General features: G+C 41.3%; 2 protein-coding genes across 2 annotated transcripts; one reads left to right on the plus strand and one right to left on the minus strand.

The window, feature by feature from the left end:
* Nucleotides 1-219: 219 nt before the first annotated feature.
* ctr9 (CTR9 homolog, Paf1/RNA polymerase II complex component) lies at nt 220-9979 on the plus strand. The gene is made up of 23 exons (XM_084356203.1): nt 220-379; nt 1699-1797; nt 1890-2129; nt 2233-2350; nt 2433-2522; nt 3471-3727; nt 3817-3924; nt 4012-4248; nt 4389-4607; nt 4711-4894; nt 4979-5067; nt 5162-5347; nt 5917-6004; nt 6090-6238; nt 6318-6434; nt 6525-6670; nt 6754-6825; nt 8064-8199; nt 8314-8466; nt 8577-8728; nt 8813-8906; nt 9008-9120; nt 9213-9979. The coding sequence occupies exons 1-23, from the start codon at nt 335-337 to the stop codon at nt 9673-9675; spliced, it is 3555 nt and encodes a 1184-aa protein (XP_084212329.1). The 5' UTR covers nt 220-334; the 3' UTR covers nt 9676-9979.
* A 677-nt stretch (nt 9980-10656) lies between these two features.
* eif4g2a (eukaryotic translation initiation factor 4, gamma 2a) lies at nt 10657-17605 on the minus strand. The gene is made up of 19 exons (XM_084356237.1): nt 17503-17605; nt 16390-16515; nt 16137-16239; nt 15915-16046; nt 15753-15819; nt 15499-15650; nt 15292-15402; nt 15024-15206; nt 14783-14921; nt 14528-14691; nt 14300-14419; nt 14086-14184; nt 13895-13999; nt 13596-13811; nt 13225-13483; nt 12924-13128; nt 12603-12811; nt 12389-12510; nt 10657-11828 (listed from the first exon to the last, which is right to left on the minus strand). The coding sequence occupies exons 6-19, from the start codon at nt 15580-15582 to the stop codon at nt 11763-11765; spliced, it is 2082 nt and encodes a 693-aa protein (XP_084212363.1). The 5' UTR covers nt 15583-15650; nt 15753-15819; nt 15915-16046; nt 16137-16239; nt 16390-16515; nt 17503-17605; the 3' UTR covers nt 10657-11762.
* Between the last annotated feature and the right edge of the window lie 6967 nt (nt 17606-24572).

The following is a 24572-nucleotide window of genomic DNA, read 5'->3' on the forward strand; positions in this document are numbered from 1 at the left end:
TCTGACTTTCGTCTGCGTGTTTAGTTCCGTTTGTAAATAAACTATTACTGAACCACATTAGCTCAGTGAAAACCCACTAAGACTATTCCTGGAGAGGTTAAATATATTTGAATGCAGATATCCACTGTGTGTTTTCCTCAAGGAGCATCCTGTGTTCAACTTCAGGTGGAACGCTTCCAAGATCACGATCTAGCCGGACACAATTTCCGTTGCACCGTACGTCTATTTGTTTCCTATCGGAAGCATGAAGTAGCTACCAACAGACAGCGGGCTTAAACGTTTTTTAAAAATATTTTTACAAATCTAACTTCAAGTGGATTTTTCGTCCGCCAAGATGTCTCGGGGCTCTATCGAGATCCCGTTGCGGGACACGGATGAGGTAAAACTCGTCTAATCAGTAAAGTTGATTTATTGTGGATGTTTGGCTGAGTGAACCTCGCTGCGCTGCTGCTAGCCGTGTATGCTAACTCCAGCTAGCATCAGCTAATGTTTAACACAGCGACGTATCTAATGTAAAGACCGTGTGAGAAGATATTTGCAAGTGGACACGAAACGTAAACGCTACCAAGAACGTTTGGAGCAAACGATATTAAAGTGCTAGCGTTAGTAAAGTTAACATTATGAATGTGTAAAGAAATGTGAGCTCAGACATTGATTCAAGTTATTAGGTCAGTTGTTGTTTTGTTTTCCACCAATAACATTTTACGAAGCTGCCCACGTTGAATGCAACTTTTACTTAAAGAACTTGGCGAAATTTAAATCCACATCTTATTATATAATATGTTTCAGCTACAACAGTATCGGTGACAATCTTAGCTTTCTACTGCAACTTAAGAAAGCATCAAAAGTAGTGTAACTGGACCTTGACTCTTGACTAATGAGGGCAGTAGTACGTCTTTTACAGTATATTTTAATTTTATATCATCATCGATATACACTAAGCTGCCAGGCTGAAGCTTGTGGTGCTGCTGAGTTGTATTGCTTCGTACACAGAGGTGATTTTAATATTTAGGCTGCTCTAATTGATGTAAACAGGCTGGACAAATTATGTTTTTGGCTAGGTTTTATGGCTAATTCAGTAAATTGAATACTTTACAAAACATAGTACTCGGTTGAGTTGATGCAAAAGTCACCCAAAAATCCAGTAATGACAATAAAAGCAGTAACATCACCCACAGTAGCCTAATATACCTCGAGATATTGCAGACTAAGGGATAACTAACATAGTATGAATGATATTGTAAAAGCTATTGCTGTCACACCCTGGTGAACGACTGACTTCTCTGATATTCAAAAGGAGGTTTGAACTTGGACTAGTTGACGAGTCTGAAAGTAGGAAAACAGTCAAAACTGTGCAAAATGTATTGAATAAAAACATACTGAGCATTTTACATCCTAAACACAACAGTTAACCAGCATCCATTAGAAGTAAATGCTTGTTTTTTATACAGCAACATAGCACGAGGAGGACGTGACAATTCACTGTAGTACAAATTATGTCAGTATGTAATTTAAATCTGTACATTAATCAAACAATAATGACACAGGTATTTCTGGTGCTGACTAGTGATGTCAGTAACGTTTAATCGACTCTTCAACTAATCGCACACATCCCTAATTCATAACAATCTGAAATGATACATAAGAGTCTTTTTCAGATGTTGGTGCTTAACGACTTGAACAAACTGTATCTTGTAGGTTATCGAGCTCGACTTTGACCAGCTGCCAGAAGGAGACGAGGTCATCAGTATCCTGAAACAGGAACATACACAGCTGCACATATGGATCGCTTTGGCGGTGAGTCAGTGGACCTACAGTACCACACACAGTTTAATTGTTAATTTTAGTCCATTTGCTAGTTGTGACAGCTTACGCTCTGTCTTTTTCAGTTGGAGTACTACAAGCAGGGCAAAACAGAGGATTTTGTCAAGCTTTTAGAGGCAGCTCGTATCGATGGAAACCTCGACTACAGAGACCACGAGAAAGACCAGATGACCTGTCTGGACACATTAGCAGCTTACTATGTCCAGCAAGCTCGTAAAGAGAAAAACAAAGATGCCAAGAAAGAGCTCATCACACAGGCCACGCTGCTCTATACCATGGCAGACAAAATCATCATGTACGATCAGGTAAGAAAATAGTCTGTCTTGGCCTGTGATGATGAGAGACAATTTCAATGGCTTCACTGATGATGTTATAAATATAAATTTCATATACTTCTGACTCACTCAGAACCATTTGCTGGGAAGAGCCTGTTTCTGCCTGCTGGAGGGAGACAAGATGGACCAGGCCGACGCTCAGTTCCACTTTGTACTCAATCAGTCCACCAACAACATCCCTGCTTTGCTTGGCAAGATGAATTAAAAAATAACATATTGTTCTTCACCTCTGTGGTTGATTGGCTGAAATAATGACACGTTTTCATTCGACAGGTAAGGCCTGCATCTCCTTCAATAAAAAGGATTACAGAGGAGCGCTGGCTTATTACAAAAAGGCTCTACGTACAAACCCCGGCTGCCCAGGTAAACATCATCAACACAGAACCCTGTAGTAATACTACAGTATTATTACTATTTACTACTAAGTAAGTAAATACAGTTTACATACTTACTACTACTGGAGTCTGGTCGACACAAGATACATATGAGAATATATGAGAATAAAAAAACAATAATCTTTTTAACAGACAAATCGAAACAAACTTCTTGGACAAACATCCCTCAATTTCCTTTTTAAATGAACCTTCATGATTAAATAGGACAGTATAAATGAAAATATCAGTACATTTTGCGGTAAATTACTGATTTGAGCTAAATATATAGGAAATGGGAAACATGCAGCTTGAATGAACTATATTTTCATTACCTATCGATCATTTTGCAAATAATCACCACATTTCTTCTTTGAATGACCATAGATATCTTTTTTTATGGGTGCAACTAATGATTATTTTCATTGGATTATTCTGCCAATAAGTACTACCATTAGATTTGAAAATGCTTATTATAATTTCCCTGAGCCCAAATTGACATCAAGTCCCAGAGACTCCTCATAAATCACAAAGAAAGACAGCAAATACAGCAAATAATCAAAATAGTTGCAAACTACTCTTCTTTCGATCGATTAATCAACTAATCGTTGTAGCTCTATCAGTATGCAGTCAGTGTAATTAAATGGCGAAAAGCTTTTGAGAAAGTGATTTTGCTGTCACTTGACAAAGTGATGATTGTTTTTGCTGTTGGAAAGTCTAGATGAAATTGCAGCTGGTAGAACATTAATGGACTCTCATCACTTTTATCATATTTAACAACATTGATGCTCACACCCTCTTATCAGTGAAAAGTAAATATTGACCGATGTATCAACCAGGCTCTGTCTGTAGCTCCTGTCATTATTGCATTGCTTACACAGAGAAATGTTCCAGATTATTCCTCATCTATTTTTTGTCTTGTTGTTGTGTGTCTGTCTAGCTGAGGTACGGCTGGGAATGGGCCACTGTTTCGTCAAGCTCAACAAGCTGGAGAAGGCTCGTTTGGCTTTTGGTCGAGCCCTTGAGCTGAATTCAAAGTGTGTGGGAGCTCTTGTCGGTTTGGCAGTTTTAGAGCTCAACAACAAGGAGGCAGACTCCATCAAGAACGGTGTGCAGCTGCTGTCGCGGGCCTACACCATTGACCCCAGCAACCCCATGGTGCTCAACCACCTCGCCAACCACTTCTTCTTCAAAAAGGTCTGCCGTCACTGCAACACTAACCCAAATCTAAACCAGAGTGTTATTCAACTATTACTCACACGTGCCTGTTTTCTGTTTACTATCAGGATTACAGTAAAGTGCAGCATCTGGCCCTCCACGCTTTCCATAACACAGAAGTCGAGGCCATGCAGGCTGAGAGCTGCTACCAGTTAGCTCGCTCATTTCACGTGCAGGTAAGATCTTAACTGATCCTGAGGCAGGGCACTGTTTGTGTCATCGCTTTACATCTCTGATAAGTCTGATCTTCTTCTTCTCTCCAGGAGGACTACGACCAAGCGTTTCAGTATTACTACCAGGCCACTCAGTTCGCCTCGTCCACCTTTGTGTTGCCCTTCTTTGGCCTGGGACAGATGTATGTGTATCGACGAGACAAGGAAAACGCAGCACAGTGCTTCGAGAAGGTTTTAAAGGCCTACCCCAACAACTACGAAACTATGAAAATTCTTGGGTCTCTCTATGCAACATCTGACGATCAGGAAAAGAGGGACATTGCTAAAGTAGGCACCTTGCACAGATTATTTCCTCACAGGCTTGTTAAAACGTTTGCTCGTCTGATTTCACTTGTGCTGCAAAAATTATCTATAGTAAAAGATTGAATGATCATATCTGACTACATGTCACTGTCTTTGTTCCCTAGGGTCATTTGAAGAAGGTGACAGAGCAGTACCCAGATGATGTGGAGGCGTGGATCGAGCTGGCTCAGATCCTGGAGCAGACCGACATTCAGGGAGCACTGTCGGCGTACGGCACAGCCACCCGCATCCTGCAGGAGAAAGTGCAGGCCGATGTCCCCCCTGAGATCCTCAACAACCTGGGCGCTCTTCACTTCAGACTGGGCAACCTTGGAGAGGCCAAGGTAGCTATCAATATACATTAGAGCTTATTTAATTTTTTTCTATGATCATGACGGTTTGCAGGACACTTAATATTTAGTATAAACAATGTCTTCTTGTCCACAGAAATACTTTCTTGCATCTCTGGAGAGGGCCAAAGCTGAAGGAGAGCATGACGAGCATTACTACAATGCCATTTCTGTCACCACGTCCTACAATCTGGCCCGCCTGTACGAGGCAATGTGCGAATTCCATGAAGCTGAGAAACTCTACAAAAACATCCTGAGGGAGCATCCCAACTACGTGGACTGTAAGTGTGCAACATCATACAAGCAAGAGCAAGAAGAAAAACGTTGGTATTCTGTAACAAATTACTCAAATTTTTAACCTCCAGGTTATTTGCGTCTTGGAGCGATGGCTCGCGACAAAGGAAACTTCTATGAAGCTTCTGATTGGTTCAAAGAGGCCCTGCAGATTAATCAGGTACGTTGTCTCCTGTTGTAGTGTCAATATTTTAACAGCGGAGAGAGAAACTCTGGCCAACACCATCTAAATTATTGTCCTCTGTTTGGTGCAGGATCACCCAGACGCCTGGTCTCTGATAGGAAACCTTCACTTGGCCAAACAGGAGTGGGGACCCGGCCAGAAGAAGTTTGAACGTATTCTGAAGCAGCCGTCCACACAGAACGACACCTACTCCATGCTGGCTCTGGGTAACGTGTGGCTGCAGACTCTGCACCAGCCCACCAGAGACCGGGAAAAGGTGCAGTCAGATGTTATTTAAATTTTTAATGTTATGTCGAAGTTGTTAATATCGAACGTTTAAGTACTTTGGTGAATGCTTTGCTAAATAATTACAGTGATTCACACTACACTACATACACTTGTTTTTTTGTTCTTCGGCAAGTGTCAGTTCTTTCACTTAAACAATGCGCTTTTAGAAAGGCAACACACACGACCTGAGGTAAAATTATGTTATAAATCAAAAAGATTTGTTGATTTGTTGTAAAAGGTGCCGAGTGTTGTATGTGCAACTTTAGAATGAAAACCAATATACAAACTCCTTCAGTCTGATCATGTCCACTGTTGGCAAAATGCAGCAGTTTAAATCCCAACACAGTACAGTATTCATCTTTTACTAACTTCTCAGATGATAGATGATATTTCTGAGTTGAATATTTTCTCAAAAACCTCCTACTAACTAACATAATAGGCTTAATATTAGTCATTAGACAAATTTTTGATGTTTGTGTGAAACCCTGACTTGAGTGTGTGTGTGTGAAGAGAAATGGTATCTCTTTAAATGGAGTAAGGATGTTTTTGTGTTTACAGGAAAAGAGACACCAGGATCGAGCCCTGGCGATATACAAACAAGTCCTGCGAAATGACTCCAAGAACCTCTACGCTGCCAATGGCATCGGTGTGTAGAGCTCTTTTTAATAATTCTTTGTATTCCTGCCACTGTATATGTATGATGTATTAAACATAAACGTCTTCGTGTCCAGGTGCCGTCCTGGCCCACAAGGGCTACTTCAGAGAGGCTCGAGACGTGTTTGCGCAGGTGAGGGAGGCCACAGCAGACATCAGTGACGTCTGGCTGAACCTGGCTCACATCTATGTGGAACAGAAGCAGTACATCAGCGCTGTGCAGATGGTAAGGGCCCCAGCTGGGATCACCTATCAAACTGATTATCTTTCTTCGTGTTTGTTGAGTATTTAAATCTGCTCCACAGTATGAGAACTGCCTGAAGAAATTTTACAAATACCAGAACACTGAGGTGCTGCTGTACCTCGCAAGGGCGCTTTTCAAATGTGGGAAACTCCAAGAGTGCAAGCAGATGCTGCTGAAGGTAATGTGGAGCCAAAAATGAAAGGCTTTTACTTTACGCAGCTATCTGAAAGGAGCCTAACCTCGCCTTTCTAATGTATTCCCCAACAAGGCCCGCCATGTGGCGCCCAGCGACACGGTGCTGATGTTCAACGTGGCTCTGGTGCTGCAGAGACTGGCCACTCTCGTGCTCAAAGACGAGAAGAGCAACTTGAAGGCTGTGCTCAGCGCTGTCAAAGAGCTTGAACTGGCTCACAGGTAAGTGCTACTACACTTGATTTATGTCTCCTCCTCCTCCCCCCAGTCTGATCCTCTGGCTGCCCTGTTCCCTCTTCACACAGGTATTTCAGCTACCTCAGCAAGGCCGGAGACAAGATGAGGTTTGACCTCGCTCTCGCTGCTTCCGAGGCCAGGTCAGTCTGAATTAATTTTCACCAGAGATTAATACACACAGATTTTAATATTTATTTATTAGGTTTTAACTTTAACGAGTCAGAAATACATTGTAAGAGTAAATGAAATAGTCAGTGATGTAAAACCACCATCCCCCTCCCTAAGGACAGAAACACAAACACGGTCACATTATATAAAAGACATGTTGGACAAGATGGCATTGTACAGTAGAGACAGGAGTTATGTGGTCCAAACAGTCCAAGTTGTTTTTGCACTGGTTTGCAGCAAAAACACAGGAAGAAAAATAAAATAATATAGGTGAGAGGATGGATTAGGATGCACGGAGGTATTATTTTTGTGCTGAAAACGTATGACTGCCTGTGGTTCAACAAGGATTCACATTTACATGCTGTGTTGCACCCGCTTCATACGAATGGATGCATGATTAGACTGGGTTCAGAGAGGAAAGGAGAGGAGGGTCTGCTCTCATTGGCTGTGCCTCGTACCAGGCTTCCTGACCTGTCAGCGACTCAACCAGATATTTAACCTGCTAGATATCCAGCAGAAAACGGTGACACGCAGGCGAGCTGTCTCCGAACAATTCACAGTTCACATACTGACTGTTAATAACGGGAGTGTGCACTTAATCCAACTCGATCTGGGCCTTTTTGAGGGCAAGCTCCCAAAAAAGGTCTGTGACGGCAAGATCAGGGCTAAAATCTGGCTTTAGCCATCGAACAACAGACAACAGGGCTTTTTACATCCTTCCAGCAAAGACCGATTTAACATCTTGCTTGAAATAGACAAAAATCTGTCATTTTGTTCTCTTTGCTGTTTAACGTGAAATCCTCTGGTTACAAAATAGGAATACAAATATACAGAGAGAGCAACCAGGGACTGGATTTAAGATCATTTGAAAGATGAATTTAATTTGTTTTCAGCTGTTAAAATAAAAACACCTATTCTTCCATCCATATTGGCCTCTAACTGTATGTTTTTAAAAAAAGTTACATTTTGCAGACATCAAGAGATTTTCTTTATTTTGTCAGAACTTCATACTTAAGTTGAAAAACCTTAATGTCACAATCAGCCCTGCCCCCTAAAGTAGTTGTGTTTTAAAGCTAATATCAGCATATACTAATAGCTTCTCTATGTTTGATTTTATTGTCTTCATTGTCATGGAGCTCGTGCTGGAGTTGTGTTCATTTAGTGCATGTTGTAATATATATGAGGGTTTGGGTGTGTTGTGGGGTTGCAGGCAGTGCTCTGACCTGCTGAGTCAGGCTCAGTACCACGTGGCGAGAGCCAGAAAGCAGGATGAGGAGGAGAAGGAGCTTCGGGCCAAACAAGAACAGGAGAGGGACCTACTGCGTCAGCAGCTGATGAAAGAACAGGTACTACTTGTTTCCAAAGGCTTTTGGAGCCTGTTATACTCACTATAACTAGTTTGTTTTGGCTACAATCAAGTGCTTCTCATTAATTGGTTGGCTTGTCACCCTCGAACGTAGGAAGAAAAGCGGAGCAGAGAGGTGGAGGAACAGAAGAAGCTCCTGGAGCAGAGAGCATTGTACGTGGAGAAGACCAAGAACCTGCTCACCTTCGCCGAGGGATCAAAGGAAATGGCCAAAGAGAAGAAGAAGGGAGGCGGTGGAGGAGGACGTGTGAGTGTTGGCACCGATAGAAATCTCATGAGCAGATTCAGACACTGAGCAGAAACTGTAGGGAATTCAGTGTGGATAACGTACTCCTTTTTTTCCCTTCATCTTTAAAGCGTAAGAAAGGAGCTGACATGGATGAGTTTGTTAATGATGACTCTGATGAGGACCTGCCAATGAAGAAGAAGAAGAAGAGAAGGGGGGGCAGCGGCAGTGAGCAGGAAGAGGGTGAGGACGGAGAGAAGAAGTCACGCAAGAAGAGGAGGAGGTGAGTCTGCTGCACTGTACTGTAGTTAATTTTGACTGTTACACAAGGCACACAAGACACTCAGAGCACATCCTGCTTTTTCAGATCTGTTAAAGGAGGAGATGACAGCGATGATGAGGAAGGAGGATCACGGCCCAAGAAGCAGCGTAAACCCAAAGAACGCAAGAAGTTTGAAAAGGTCCTTGGAGTCTTCTGTTCTCGTGTCGTGACTAATGTTCTGGAAATCCTTATGAAAATTGTTTTCATGCCTAATTTCTGTTAATGTCTTCTAATTTTTAGCCTCAGCCTGAGCGTCTGCCACCTTCTCTCAAAGGAAAGATCAAGTCTAAGGCCATCATCTCTTCCTCTGACTCCTCTTCAGATGAGGATGGACTGAAAATAGCTGAAGACAGGTAAAAGCATGAACTATAAATTGTGTGCAATGTGTGAAAATTAAAAGTGGATTCGTACAACATTAAATTAACACATGCACTTTCTCACTCAGACAACAAAGAGACAGCGGGTCAGGATCTGAGGAGGAGGGCGGCGGCGGCGGCCACAGCAAGCGCATTGCGTCCGACAGCGAGTCAGATGGCGGAAGGAACCGCTCTGGCAGCGAAGCAGGCAGCCCTCGTCGCTCTGCAGGCTCTGGCGATGACGACTCCGGCAGCGACCGTCCAGTTAAGAAGAGGAGGGTGCAGCGACAGTCTGACTCGGAGCAGTCGGACAACGAGAGCAAGAGGAGTCGGTCAGGATCGGACGATGAGTCCCGGCCCGGTTCGCCCGCCGCAGCGTCCGACCGAGGATCTGACCGGGGATCTGACCGGGGATCTGACCGGGGCTCAGAACGGGGCTCAGAACGGGGCTCAGAACGGGGCTCAGAACGGGGCTCAGACAACGAGGGCTCCCCACGGCGCTCTGAAAACGGCTCTGAACCTGAAGCCTCCAACAACGATGACAGCGATTAAATCTTCAAATGATCCTCACAGACTCGTCCCCTTTAATGCTGAGAAAACTCTCCACATCTGCATTTTTATTTTCTAGTAAAAGCAGGAGTTTCTGTCCACATCATATCTTTGAATTAGCCTAGAAAAGTTTTTTTGTGACAGAGCATTATGGTGTATTCCTCACGTCTTGTCTTTTCAGAGATGCTGTGTTTTGTTAATGACAAAGGTGTCAACTTTTTCTGAAGAGGGTCAGAGGAGAATGACCCAAAAATGAGTCCTTGCCTCAAAATTTCAAATAAAAACAAGGAATTGTGTAAGACGTGGACCCTCTGCTTCTGTATTATACAGTTATTCTCCTGTGTCCATTCTTTTAAGAGTTTCTTTTAAGATGTGAATGTGCCGTTTCACTACATATACTCCAGCAACGAACTTTCCTTAACCCAGGAAAGTTTGATAATTTGTTAAAACTGCAAATATCTGATCCTTGAGTTGAAATGTATAGATTCAAGTTTGCAACCAGCTGAAAATGGCTCTGAAGAAATTTAAAACAAATTGTTTGCATCCCTTAAAATGTGGATTTCATCAAAAATAGGATCAATGACATTGATAAGGATCCAAGAAGTCATTTTCCTCTTAACCAAAATCTTTAGTTAGATGTCAGTACGTTAACAGGATGTTATACAGTAAAAGATCATTTCTGTCCCAAGTGATCAAGTTTATATGAGCTCCATGTCTGCACTTATATGGAGCCAAGCAGCTATAACAAATATAACCTTTATGTACAATGTGCTCTGGTTCTTGTTAGATACATTGGAGATGTGTTCAGCATAACCCAACACGGCTTTGGATTTGAGGAACATGGGTAGTAAAATTCAGTTTTCAAAATGGTTGTGTGATACCTGAAGGAAAATTAACAACTTATGATTTGACCCAGGTTTTCAAGATCTACAACTACATGCCCATGTGTAAACAACAACAAAAAAAACCCTCAGGACAATAAAATGATTTGTTAAACTTTATTCAAGGTTGATCTGTAGTTGTACACTCAACTTCCTGTGCTGACACTCCAAAAGAAGGTTTAAGTGTACACGCACAGTGCATTCTTTATAATTTCATGAAGATAAAAAGACCATTTAAAAACTTGACAAATATGGCAAACCGACGTAAAATTTTCCACACATGGTGGTGAACGACTGTAGCACAGGAAACTAAGCTTTGGCTGTCTCAAAGTTAAAATCGAGACATTCAAGTATAGTCCGAGATACATTAGAGGTATATCCATATGAATTGATAAATTAAAAAAAGGCCACACAGAGTTATTCCTAACAGCACAAGCGTTTTGTACATAAAAAAAAAAAAGCTCTTGATTTGTTAAAATAACAGTGGGTAACTGGAATCACACTGTGCAAACAAAAAACCATTGCTGTTAGACATCATCAAATCCAGATTGTTATGAATTTTCAGACTAAATGGTCTGCTATCAAGCACAAGGAAACCATTATTAAATCAAGGAAGCTAAAAACTGCAACTTAGGATTGTTTCTACAAAATCAAAGAAAGTGTATTTTACTATTGCAACGACTCATGGTGTTGAGCAAAGTGCATCTAAAAACTGATTAACAAAAGCAGATAAAAATGAGAAAAGACTCTTTGCAATGTCGGAGGCTTTTCTCTTTTGTAAACAGTTTTTAAGTTAATAGTTATGGCAGCACTTGGTGACTCCGACCAGATGTAAAAGGTGACAAATGGGTCAGGTTCTGGTGCTGGTAATTTCCTGCACATTACCTACTGTTAAAAGAAAACATTTCCCAAGATGATTGAAATGTATAAAACATCTGCTGTAGGACATCAAAGAAGGTTGAAAATCAGAAAGAAAAAGCATAAATACAATAAAGATGGTGGTGAGGCTGGCTTGATCTGGTAAAACATTTCATAGCGGAATGAATTGTAACAGTGGTTGGAGGAAATAAACAAGACTAGAGGAGGAGTTGAGAGGGAAGGGCATGAAGACAAAAAAAAAAAAAAAAAAAAAGAAGAAGAAAGAAATTGTATAAAGTAAAAAATAAATCTTTCATTGCATCCTGATAACACATGGCTTTGGCCTGTTCCTCAGTAATCTTCATCTTCAGACTCCTCTTCCTCTGCAGTCTCCAGCCAGGTCAGCCACTGGTTCACCTGTGCCATCAACACAATATCTCCATTAGGCAAAGTTATCTTTTCCTGAAGCGATCAGTTTGTGAGTAAAACATGAATGGGCATCAGATTTTTGAGCAATTAGAGAGCGAGAGTCAACCGTAAAGAGTAATGTACGTTTTCAAAAATATATATACACAAGTGGAAATGGCCATATCCTGGTTTTGGGGCATTTTTCCTGCCTTTATTTGCCAACAGCTTAAGAGTGGGACCACAAGGAATCATTGCAGCCTCATTTTTATAACCCTGTACACATGATCAGAACAGTAACCAGGGCTGGACTCCAACAAAAGGATGGTCAGATACTTGGAGAAAAGGCATTTACATGCCACAGAATTTGGTTTTATGAGTATTCCAGCTAGCACATCCACTTGTCTAGAACAAAGGATATGAGGTTTACATGCACTCGTCTGGAATACTAAAAAAACCTGATCATAACCAGGCTACTAGTGAGCACATAAACATGTAAAGCTGCTGTTCTGTCAGGTAGCTGAAAAACTGTACCAACAAAAAATAATCTCAAGCAGTGGACATAAAATTACCTGAAATAATGCTTTCCCCTTCCCTGGATACTCTTGGTTGACATCTTCTTTCCATGAAAGGAAGCCTTCTTCTTCGATTATTTCCATGTCATAAAAGTTTACAAAGTAGCGAAGCAACATGCCTGAAAACAGAAGAGCAAACATCAAGCTTCTGCACCAACACCCTCCCTCACTCAGACCAACACTGTTACACTTAACAAGTGTGCGTACGTACCTTTGGGGAAACCCTTCGTGCTGCAGTGGACCTGCAGGGCATACATTGCACTGACTTGCAGGTCGATGTGATCGTGCAGGAACTTCTGCATCACTGGCTTGAAAGACAGCAGAAGTTGCTTCTCCTCGTCCAGCTGCTCTTTACTGGGTGACGCATGCTGCTCTTCATCATCGTCAGGGTTGATCTCATAAGCAATGTACTGCAGGAAACTGGCAGACAAGAAGATGATCAAATTATTGTAAAATGAAGACTTGACTTCCAAGATATATTTTTTTTTAAATCAAAGATTGATTTCATTGGACACACGGTCCACTGCTGTACCTGGTCATGAGGATGTTGACAAAGCCCTTGTCAGTGTGGAGTTTAGGGGAGATGTTGTCTTTGATCCACTTGTAGATGGACTGTGGAGAGGGATCTACTTTGATCTGTTTCAGCAGCTCCTTTTCCAGTTTCATGAGTGGGAACAAAAAGCTGAGACCTTTCCCCTCGAGAATCTCCAGCATCCTGTCTTTGTTCTGGTCGCATTCTATGAGAGGATTAAAAAAAAAAAAAATCCCCATCAGTACAAATAAAAGACTCACACTTGCAAAACAACATGTGGTCAGAGCAGGTTTACACCTACCAGGTAGCATCTTCAGCATGTTGACCTTGCTCTGCTGGAACAGGTCACCCAGCCACTCACGATCCTTCAGTTTGACCATCTGCTGCAGACAGAGCAGGAACAGTGGGAAATGTGCACCATTCTCCAGCGGATGGGCCAAGTCGGTGATGCTGACCAGGTCTACAATGATGGCGCGAGCTGCAAACTGTGCCAGGTAGGACTTAACCAGCGGGATTTCTTCCTCGATCTTGGGACACTGGTCCAGAACACCCAAAAAGGCCTATCAAATACAAACAGAATGGTTAATGCTGAACTACAGCTTCACATTCAGATGGTAAAAGGTTTTTTTACATTCCGATTAATTTAAACAATTTGAAGGTTACAACACTGACCTGCATTAGGTTTTCTCCAGTGACAATGCCCTCTGTGCAGAGTGCATGAACCAGGGTGCTTGCATGTTCCTTGTCCTCATCTGAACGATCAAGTGAATAGACCACAATCTTGTTCAGCATCTCGGACAAGAAGTGCTTTGGAGCTTTCATCTCCCTCACAGAATTCACTGCCTCATCGATGTTCTTGCTGTTCAGGTAATCTGCCACCAATGTCTCCTGAAGAGGAAATGACAGTCAGATTCAGTATGCTAGACATACAGTATAACGTGGATAAAGGAAGCACACAGTGAGAAACGTACGGTCATTTTCTGCAACTCTTCCTTTGTAGGAGGAGCTTTTTTAGTTGACTTGGCAGGTTTTTCCTGAATAGGAGGAGGGTTGATTTTCAGGCCAAGCTGTGGAGACTACAAAAAGAAAGCCAAATGAGTATATGTTCACTGGGACTACCACATCAGATCAACAGATTTGTTTATAAAGTAAAAAATGTTACCTGTCCTAGCGGTGAACCTTGGGCAGGAATCATCGTCATCTGTGGCTTCTGCACTTGTTTTTTATTCAAGATGAAGGACTGTGCTGGCCTCAGACTGACCTAAAGGGATGAAGACAGCCAACAGGATCGATTTAATTTTGGCCCAGCCTACTCCCAACATAAAGACGCAACAAGAACAAACATGATCTTAGTTTATGAATGCAAGTGGTCGTACCTCATCAGCATTGAGCTTCCCTTTCTTGCTGAAACGTGGAGCCATATCCTTGGACTGCATCTGCATTTGCATCTGCGCTGAGTGATTCTGTTTATGGCTGAAAACTGGTGAATTCTGCCCCTTTGAAAAAAGATTTCACAGATTTATAGTGAGGAACACTGACTTCCTAGATTCACTAAAACAAAAAAAAGGACAAAGAAACATACACTGTAGATGTGCTGTACATACCTGGCTTGGTTTTATGTATGGTTTGCTTCCTGCTTCAAACTGAGGCTGGTGTGAACCGTTGCCGTTAACAGCATGGCCATTGTAGTGCGGGGTTGTGCGATGACGTCCCATGGTTGGGGAATAGTGGTCCTGAATGACCCCTGGACCTGTACCTATGCTGATTCCTACCAAAAACAAGACAGCAAACATTAAAAACATTGATAGAGGATGTTTGCTTGATTGATACATCAAGGTGATGGCGTATCGCTCACATACCAGGCATTTGTCCAAACATATCAGCCAGTCCACCAAGAGGTTCCCTGTCAAACTTGATCTTCGTTGGAAGGAAGGAGTTCTCCATGAAGAAGTCATTCCTCATTGCATCGGATGAAGGTGGAATAAAAACACCCAAATCCTGCAACACACAATCAGATTGTAAGGATAAAGTTAAATATTTGATATCACGAATCATTCTAAAACAGACAATTCATCTCCAAAGTAGACCAGGTAGACTAACCTTTACTGCATCCTGACGAACTTGGTTGATCGTCTTCGGTCCGTTGTCAACGTGAGCTTTACGAGGTGACCAGTGGTTCGCCCGCAGCTCCACTGTATTCTGCAGCAGGAAACGAATCCTTGCTGGCAGCTCCTTGTTGATCGTTAAGGACTGCATGCGGCCAAAGTACTGATCCATCAAAGACTGGAATGAGAATTTACTTGTTAGTAAATGGAACAAAGGGATTTTAGGCAACACTGTCATTTGGTTGTTTTCCCCACATACTCACCCTAGCCTTTGCGTGATCAAGTTTAGGTCCCACTGTTTTCATTATCTGACAGAGGCATTCCAAATCTTCACCCATATCCTTGAGTTGGACTCTCTTCTTCTTATCCAACAGCTTTAAAAGAAATGAGGTTAAAAATTAAGGTAAGAAAACAAATTGGGTTCATGATAACACCTTACTATGTAAAAAATATTGTTCAACAAAACTTACTGTTTTGATGCACTTATGAAGGATAGATTCGTGGATAAGGTTGAGTTTGCCAAGTTCGCCAATGAATTTGATGTTGCCCAGCATCTTGATCTTTGCAATAGCACGCTGCTCCTCCTCGTCAGAGGTGAGTGGGGCGTCATCTTTGTCAAAGACTATAGAAGAAACAAAAAAGGAATTTTTTAAATAATTAATTTAATACAAGACCAAATGTGTTTTGTAACTCGTCATATGTATCATGTATGTAATTTACTTACGTTCAACATTTCTGGCACGGTTCTCAAATTCATCTTGAAGCTTGGAAATCAGAAGCCGTCTGAAGGTCTGTAAAACAAAAATTTGTTCAAAATCCAAACGGACAATACCAGAAAGTAGTAATTCAAGAACATATTCAAATCTTACTGTCAAAAACAACTTACAGTATTCTGCTTTTGTGTTGCTGGATTTTCTGATGTTGGCTCTTCAAAGTTTGGTGCATCCTCTGCCAAGCGTAGACATAGTTGAGCGTATAACTGGCTATACTTGGGCTCTTCAAGGGCTTTGTCAACAATCTTAGGTGAAAGAAATAGAAAATAAATTAAGTGCCAATTTCCATAAAGTTACAATATGTGTACATGAAGACCGTTAAAGAGAATACTCACCAACAAGATGATTCCTTTTAAGACAAGTTTTGACTCTATGCCAACGTTGAGGAGCTCCAGGCATAGTTTGTCAAACTTCTCAGGTGTCAGCTTATTAAGTATGCTGAAGAGGAGACAACGTAGCAATAACACCATCAATTCAACTAATCTTCAGTGGCATATTCAGGTCCTATCTTACAATGTCAATAATATTACAGTACCATTTTTAAGATCAGTGTAACTGAAGTAAAAATGGATTGAAGTGAAGACTTACCCTCTCACTTTCCTGAAGATTGCATCCTTGTGCCCTTTCTCGTTGTAGGAGTTTGCATCTCTTCTAATGCGTCGAGAAGGTACCCATCTCTGAACGCCAGGACCTGGGGTTTTCCCCAGGAACTCGCTGTAATAAACACAAAACGGAGATAATGTTATAATACAGGAAAACAAAACCTTTTCGCAGTTATCTAGCCCTGATATCTATGGTGATCAAAATACAAAGACCCTGCCACAACTTACAGCAATGCCACTAAACTAACACTAAAATCTGTTGATAATCAAATGAGCATGAGGGAAAAGGTTGTAGTCACATTGCCAGGGTGTGACACAATCAGCTGCTCTACTGTTATGCAGTCCTTCAGATGTAAAACAACTGTCTTGACATGTTTGTTTTCTCATGTTTCGCATTTTTTGAGCGTGAAGGTTTGCCGTGAGAGATTAACTGACTTACAATGGGCTGTACATTTCAGCCACAAACTGCAAATATGTTGTTCCTACCATAATTTACATAATTAAGCATGACTTTTGGTACATGTTTGATCATCTGAGAAAAGCAGTTACAATGAAAAACACCCCTTGAGCTTGCATGCTACCAGCTCATGTATCAAAATATTGACATTGGCAACACCTGAACCCCTGCCAATGAGGTAGAAGGTCATGAAATTTCAAAGTAAAAGCTGTCAAGTATTTTTTTCCAAATGAGAAGCTATATCCCTACAGGAAACCACCACCCTGTCATGGCATCAAGCCATACACAAGTATATTCAGGGGCATTGAAAGCCATTTATTAGAGACACCCTTTTCCCCCAGAGGTGCTGATGTAAAATAATATGTGGGAATGCACATAAAGCCCAATTTCGATGTGTATTTATTATGTAACTGGGACTAGTGTCTGGGTGCTGCATGTGAAAGGAAAAGTTGAAAAATCACCTGTTGCAGACAGTCTTGGGATAGTGCTGAGGTGCACCCCCACCTCCTCCCCCTACGCTGTGATACAATAAAAAAAAAAGAAAAAAAGGTTTTAACTTAAGATAAGAAAATGTGATCCTAAGGCTTTGTGTGAGATAGTGGCAAGGGTTTCAGTATAAAAGGGGATAGGGCAGTGAAATACCTGAAACGAGAAGGACCCCCTGGTGCAACGACACTCTCCACTTTGGCGGCTTGACAAAGAATATCTGTAAAGAAAGATGTACTGGGAGAAGGACAGGAAAGAGCGACCTGAAAGTAGAGACACACAGAGAAACACATTAGTTAGCTGACAGCTAATGACTTTTAAAATGGAAACTAACACATTGGAGTGCCATCAAGCACATTGCAACCAGGCCACAATAGTATCTGACACACTGGGTTTTTATTTTTAGTAAGTGTTCAGAGATTTCAGCCAAACTGTTGAGCACATGAGCGCCTACACGTGTCCGTACAAGTGGATGTGAAACTGAACAGTGCTAACGTTAGCTAGCTTAGCACAGGGAAGCTAGCGCATTACGATGGCGATGTTGTGTCGACGTCGGTTTCCCAATCGCTTTGTTTCTCATAACCTCAACCCAACCATTCAACCCTCTTTTGGGACTCCCAACAATAAATGATCGCTAACACAGGTTACCTTTACACTATCTAAACTTGACTTAAATCACGGAGGGCAGCGCTAACAGTTAGCTACAGGAAATGCTGTACGATATGTCGACACAAGTCGACCTAGATAATTACATCAAGGCACATGTAGCCAACATGGGCCTTGATGTAATTATCCAGATCTGATCTTTGAGTAATCCTTAATCATTTGGATTCAGGAACGCTTCTCAGTGCAGTAGTTAGTACCTGGTTTCTAATCATACCCCTGAATTACACAATTTACGGAAAAAAGCTCGAAGGCCGTTTGTTGAAAACCTTTGTTCCGCCAATGTTAAATCGTTTTCTATAACTCAACGAAATCGGTATTAATTTGGATATGAAATTACTTTGATATAAGCCAAGAAGAAAATCCCATCAGCTGATTTTATGAGGTCTTTGTTCAGACACCGGATGTCCACTCACAGCGACATCTTGAGGGGTTTTGTTATGTAGGCCGCCGGTAAGCTAACGGCTAACAAGCTGTAAACAACTCTTGGGCAACAAATTCCGGTTTTTCTGACCGTTAAAACCAGTTCGGCCGCACTGCATTAACAACGATGTCAAGTTGACTTGAAAATCCACATATATATATAAAATTCACATCATTATCCTCAGACGAACTCGGTACCAGACCGGTTAGTTAACAGTTAACCTAGTTAGCTTACGTTAGCAGGGCGAGGAAAACAGCGACATGTCTTACCTTTACAAAAGGAACGTCAGCTTAGTTGTTGTCTCGACAACAAAGATATAAAAAAAATAAAGAAAGAGTAGAAAAGAGCTCAAAAGTCGTGTTAGACCCTTAAAGGTTTGATTATATTGTTAAAAACACGACGGTGGAGCGGTGCTAGGTACCGGCCGGCTTCTCTGAAGAAAGACTGCTGACTGTTCACCGACGTCATGCGGAAGCCGCTTTTTGTGTGGAGGCCGCCGGAGACGTCATCATCCCACCCTGCCGACGTCACTTACAAAAAAACACCTCATGGACGTTTCGCAATCTGCCTTCATCAGAATAACATGCCAGGTATCCTGTCCAGAGGGCTTATTCTGCCCTGTTTTATGTGGAGATGAGCTGGGACAGACCGAGGATTACTGGTCACCTAAAATTAATGTGTGTATCAATTGATTTTTTGACAATTGATCAGCTTTTTGTTTGACTGTGTACACATTTCTCACAGTTGGATACAGAGGGATGTATGGAAACTCATTTATGCCAGGTAAATAAATGTATTAATGTGGAATTACATTTTTGACATGATGAGATGATAATTCAAAAAGTTTTGACTTCATAACTCATAACATTAATTTTTGTTTTCACAATTTTGACTCCAGAATTATGAGAAATTGAGTTAAAAATGTGTGTCTCATAACTCTGACTTACTATCTTATACATTTGACTTGTTATCTCATAGAGCTGGGTAATATATTGATATATTATTATTGTGATGTAGATTTTGGATATTGTTGTATTGTGATATGACATGACATGAGTGTTGTCTTTTCTGGTTTTAAAGGTCGCATTACAATAAAGTGATGTAACTTTCTGAACTCGTAACTCATCCCTATAATACATTGATGTATTTGGTCAAAAATATTGGGATATTTGATGTTGTTGCCCACTTCTAGCATGTATGAAGGGCTTTTGAGGAGATTTCAAATATCAAGATATATATTTTGTATCGTGTTACGCCTAAAGATATCGCAATATTATTTTATGGCCATGTGGCCCAGCCCTGGGATCTCAAAATGGATTTTTTCCTCACATGTACATTTTAAACTTTTATTTAGTATCTCATAATTTCAAATCACAATTATCTAATAGTTATGTCAAAATTGTATAATCCCATGATTTTGTCTTTCATCTCATAATTTTTACCTACCCTGACGATTTGTGTTTTTGCCAAATTTTGTTCCTGGTGGAAATGATCTTCCATACGAAAGACACCTCCATCACGGCAGAACAAGACCGCCTGGATTGTAAATTCACCAGGGTTACCCTATCGATCCTCCCAGGGACACTCAATTTTCATGCCCTTGTCTACAGTGAAGTCCGAGCACAGGGTTAGCTACAGGGCATCAACCCTGGAGCCAGTAGAGATTAAGTGTTTTTACTCAAGGATGCCACCGGAGGAGGATCGATTGCTGTTGACAGAGGACTCAAAACCTTTCCAGTCGAGAAACAACTAGAGTCTGTCACCCTAATGGCTGCCTGAATGTTTTATGAGGCAGCGAGGAGTTGACTTTAAAAGCTACTGGACATGCGTACATAATCAAACCATTTACATTTACTGAGTTTAGCCACATGGTCTTACAGGCTGATTTTACATTCATCGTTTCTGTCCACTGGTGTAAGAGTAAGACATCTCAACACACACTGGCCATTTTGCATGAAGTAGTGGTTCCCAGTGGATTCCCATAATGCTTTTAATGACTTCCTTGACCTTTTAAAAAGCTAATGAAAAAGATTTCCACAAAATCTGCATGGAGTATTCATGGGCTCCAGAGGATGAATTGTAATGTTTATGTGGACCACCTGACCTTTTCTGTAGCACCAGCATTAAGACAAAATGTCAACTTATTTCCCCTCCTGTCAGACTCTGTGTTTAAATCTTAATCTTATGCAGCCTGCACTTGTTGAACAAGGTGTGCGGTGTAACAGTTTCACAAGAAGTTCTGTCCTGTGTGTTATTGAGAATTCAACACCCATGTCATTGTTCACGTTGATTTGGCAAGATGAGTCACTTCCTCCATCTGCAGGGAAATGACTGCTGGGTGATACCAGACTGGTGACGCCTCCTCGGCTCATGTTACACTGCACCGCCCCTTAGGCAAGATAAGATGCAAGATAATTCAGATAAGACATATCTAAAGAGCTTGGCAAAGTTTGTTTTCTGGAAAGTGTGAACTTTTACAGCACCGATGAGTAATTGGAGAGCAAAGTTAATATAAAGTCTACACAGTGAAAGATAACTAGTTGACAGAGTTCGTCAGGGCTTTCCCCCCTGGCTTGTTGTGACATGGTTAAACCTGTACAGCCAGTGTGTCTGGGACTCTTTGTACTGACATTATGTCTGGTGGAAAACAGCCATGTGCTGAACAAAATCTAGGCTTGTCCTACTCAGTGATTTCCTTCTCTCCAAGAAGATGGCTACCACTCTGTTTGTCTCTTGAATGTAACACTGTAAGAACCGGTTGTCTATTCACTTGTATCTGAAAAGTGAATCCTTGTCGGTGTTCTCATTGACACACTGTAATATACCTAATCCCATCACTTTCAAAGATGTTTGTTTCATCATGTGTGTCTTATCTTTTTCCCAATTTGTTGAGGGACCGTTAGACACGCCGGCACTCATTTGCTGCTTCACTCCTGAGGCGCATCAATCATTCATCAAAAGCTAAATGAAGCCAGTTGTCTGACAGTAAACACTCCACTCCAAGTTAATTAAGCCCAGTGTGCCCATAAAGTCAGCTAAGGCTAGTTTTGCACTCGAGGAAAAAACAGTGCAGTTGGAGCAAATATCGTTTCATCACAGCGGTTTGATTTGTTTTCTTTTTGATGTCGGCCTCGCTCATCTAATGATGGTGGTTGAACCTCGCTCTGGACCTCTAGTATTCAGTAGAAAGAAGCTGGATGCAAACTATATTTTGACATTTCTGTCATAATACTAATGTATGAGAGACCTTAAATGTGTTGTTCAGTAAACTGGTAACATGTTTACGTTTAGGCTTTTCACTGGGCTGCTTGTTTTTCTTTTTCGTGTTTTTTAAAGGTCCGATACAAATAAGGGAAGACAGACTTACTGTGCCTGTAAATAACGTCTTTTCAAAACAATTCATGATCTAGGGTTTAAGCAGAATGAGCTGTACAGAGCCATTTCATGTTTGTTTTTTTGGTCCAAATCTCCTTCAGTTGACGAAGGCGTCAACAGAAGGGAAAAATGCTGCAATGCCGCATTGTTGTGAAGCTACAGAAATGTTTTTCGGACTACGAAATTTAAACCCACTTCCCATCAGGCTGAGTAGACAGTGATTGTCAGAGCGCAGCAGAGCCAAGTTTGAGACAACTTGCACTACAAAGCAAGTGAGAAAAGCAGAAAAGGAGAAAAAGACAAGAAAAGGAAATGGGAAGACCTAATAAAACCAGTGGAGCCGAATCTGAGACAATGGTGGAGGCTATGAACGCATTGAGAGAGGAGATAAAGGAAATGCTTAAGACAAGCATGACCGAAATCATGAAGAAGATGGAACCTCTCCAAAAGATGACGGCTGAAATCAAACAGCTCCAAGAAGAGAATGCAAAAAAAGACCAGCTGCTAAAGGAGCTGGGGAACAGAGTGGAGGACCTGGAACAGCAAGGGAGACTCAACGAGGTGATTGTGACGGGCCTCAAGATTAAGCATCAGACCTACGCAAAGGCAGCTGCGACGGCGACCAACTCGTTGGAGCCTGATGAATCAGATATCAAATCTGTGGAGAAACAGGTGTCTGAGTTCCTGGCTGGCAAAGATATCGATGTGGATTTCAACAACGTGGAAGTATGTCACCTCTTACCCCGGAGGAAGGACTCTGGAACACGAGCTGTCGTGCTGAGATTCACCAACAGAAAATACAAGACAGCACTGCTGAAGCAGGGCAGGAAGCTCAAAGGCTCGGACGTCTACATCAACGAGAATCTCACCAGAAAGAATGCGAGCATCGCCAGAAAAGCTCGACAACTGAAGAAAGGAGGCAAGATCCAACACACCTGGACGGCGAACTGCAGAATCTACATCAAAATGAATGGATCTTCACCAGAAGACGTCAAAATAATGCAAATCAGGAGTGAGGAAGAACTGGACAAATTCAACAATTAAGGTATGGCTGACGATCTCTCCATAACTACAGAGCAACAAAGGTTAAGGGTTCTTACACAGTACAAAAAGACAATGAATATAACAGAGAGGATTGCCACACATGAAAATGTGGAGCTGATAACACATCAACATGTGAAACACACCTTAACAGACCCGAATGAAGGAATTGACCCGGAAAATCACTTCTACTGTAACATGACTGAGAAATGCCAATACTACACGGATGAGAAATACAATGGGAGCATTGAGATGGAGGGGAAACTGTCTCTCATTCACTTTAATAGCCGGAGTCTATATACCAACTTTGACCACATCAAGGAATACCTACACCACTTCAAAAATCCTTTCAACATCATTGCGGTGTCGGAAACATGGATTAATGAAGACAAAGGCGCAGATTTTTGCCTGGAAGGATATAAGCTTGTTTGTGTGAACAGAAGAAACAAAGGTGGAGGTGGAGTGGCCCTTTTCATTGACAATAACATCAAGTTCGAGACGGTACAAAATATGTCTATAGCTGTTGAATATTTAATGGAATGTGTGACAATTGAAATCTGTATTGCAAAAGGTAGAAATATATTGATAAGTTGTGTTTACAAAGCACCAGACTCCAAGATAGATGATTTCAATGAATGTGTGGGTGGGATATTCTCAGAAACTAGCCAAAAGAGGGTATTCATCTGTGGTGATGTAAATATTGACCTACTTAACCCAAAAAATAATACGATGATAGATGAGTTTACCAATACGATGTATTCGATGGGCCTACAACCTCTCATTACACGACCAAGTAGAATCACTACCCACAGTGCCACTTTAATCGATAACATTTTCACTAATATTATGGGGAACGACATAACAAGCGGACTACTGATAAATGACATAAGTGACCACCTACCAATCTTTGCTATCTATGACTGGAAACACACTGTGAGAAGAATACAGACCAACTGTACGTATAGAAGGGTTAGGAATGACAAAGGATTGAATACACTAAAAAATGAATTAATAAGGCAAAACTGGAGCAGTGTTTACAATACAACAGATGTGAATGATGCATATGATGCCTTTTTGCATATATTTAAAACATTGTATGACAAGCACTGTCCGGTAGAAAAAAGAAAAACTAAACAGAGCAAAGACATGAAACCTTGGCTGACAAAAACATTGATAAATGCCTGCAAGAAGAAAAACACCCTGTACAGACAATACATAACATTAAGGACGGACCAGGCAGAAATGAGATACAAACGATACAGAAACAAACTAAATAATATCCTAAATAATCACAAAAAAGAATATTACAGTAATCTACTAGCAGAAAACAGGAACTATACCAAAAAACTATGGGATATTCTAAATGATGTGATCAAGAACAAAAACTCAAAACCCAGCTACCCTCCCTACTTTAAGGATAATAATATGAAAGAAGACAATATGGAAATCATAGCAGAAAGATTCAACAACTTCTTTGTTAATGTGGGGCCAGATCTAGCCAAGGACATTCCTGACTCACCCCTACACTGGGACCACTTTGATAAGGAGAGAGGCAGAAATCCCAGCACAATGTTTCTCACACCAGTGAAGGACACAGAGATTAGACACCTGGTCAACAAATGCGTATCCAAAACATCCACTGATGTCAATGACCTCGACATGAAGCTAATAAAGACAGTTTTAGATGGAATCATTTCACCTCTCACATATATCTGCAACCTGT

Source organism: Pagrus pagrus (assembly GCF_965226575.1).
Source record: "Pagrus pagrus genome assembly, chromosome: 1".
Taxonomy (NCBI): Eukaryota; Metazoa; Chordata; class Actinopteri; order Spariformes; family Sparidae; genus Pagrus; species Pagrus pagrus.

Bases quoted from the DNA above. Each gene is read 5' to 3' on its own strand.
- ctr9 (XM_084356203.1), top strand. From the start codon at position 335: ATGTCTCGGGGCTCTATCGAGATCCCGTTGCGGGACACGGATGAG. The intron at 5,348-5,916 runs GTGCAGTCAGAT...TTGTGTTTACAG, and splicing joins CCACCAGAGACCGGGAAAAG to GAAAAGAGACACCAGGATCG. The intron at 9,121-9,212 runs GTAAAAGCATGA...TTTCTCACTCAG, and splicing joins CTGAAAATAGCTGAAGACAG to ACAACAAAGAGACAGCGGGT.
- eif4g2a (XM_084356237.1), bottom strand. From the start codon at position 15,582: ATGCTGGGCAACATCAAATTCATTGGCGAACTTGGCAAACTCAACCTT. The intron at 13,484-13,595 runs GTCAGTGTTGTA...TGTATTTGATAG, and splicing joins CTGGAGAAAACCTAATGCAG to GCCTTTTTGGGTGTTCTGGA. The intron at 13,129-13,224 runs GTAGGTGTAAAC...ATCCTCTCATAG, and splicing joins CATGCTGAAGATGCTACCTG to AATGCGACCAGAACAAAGAC.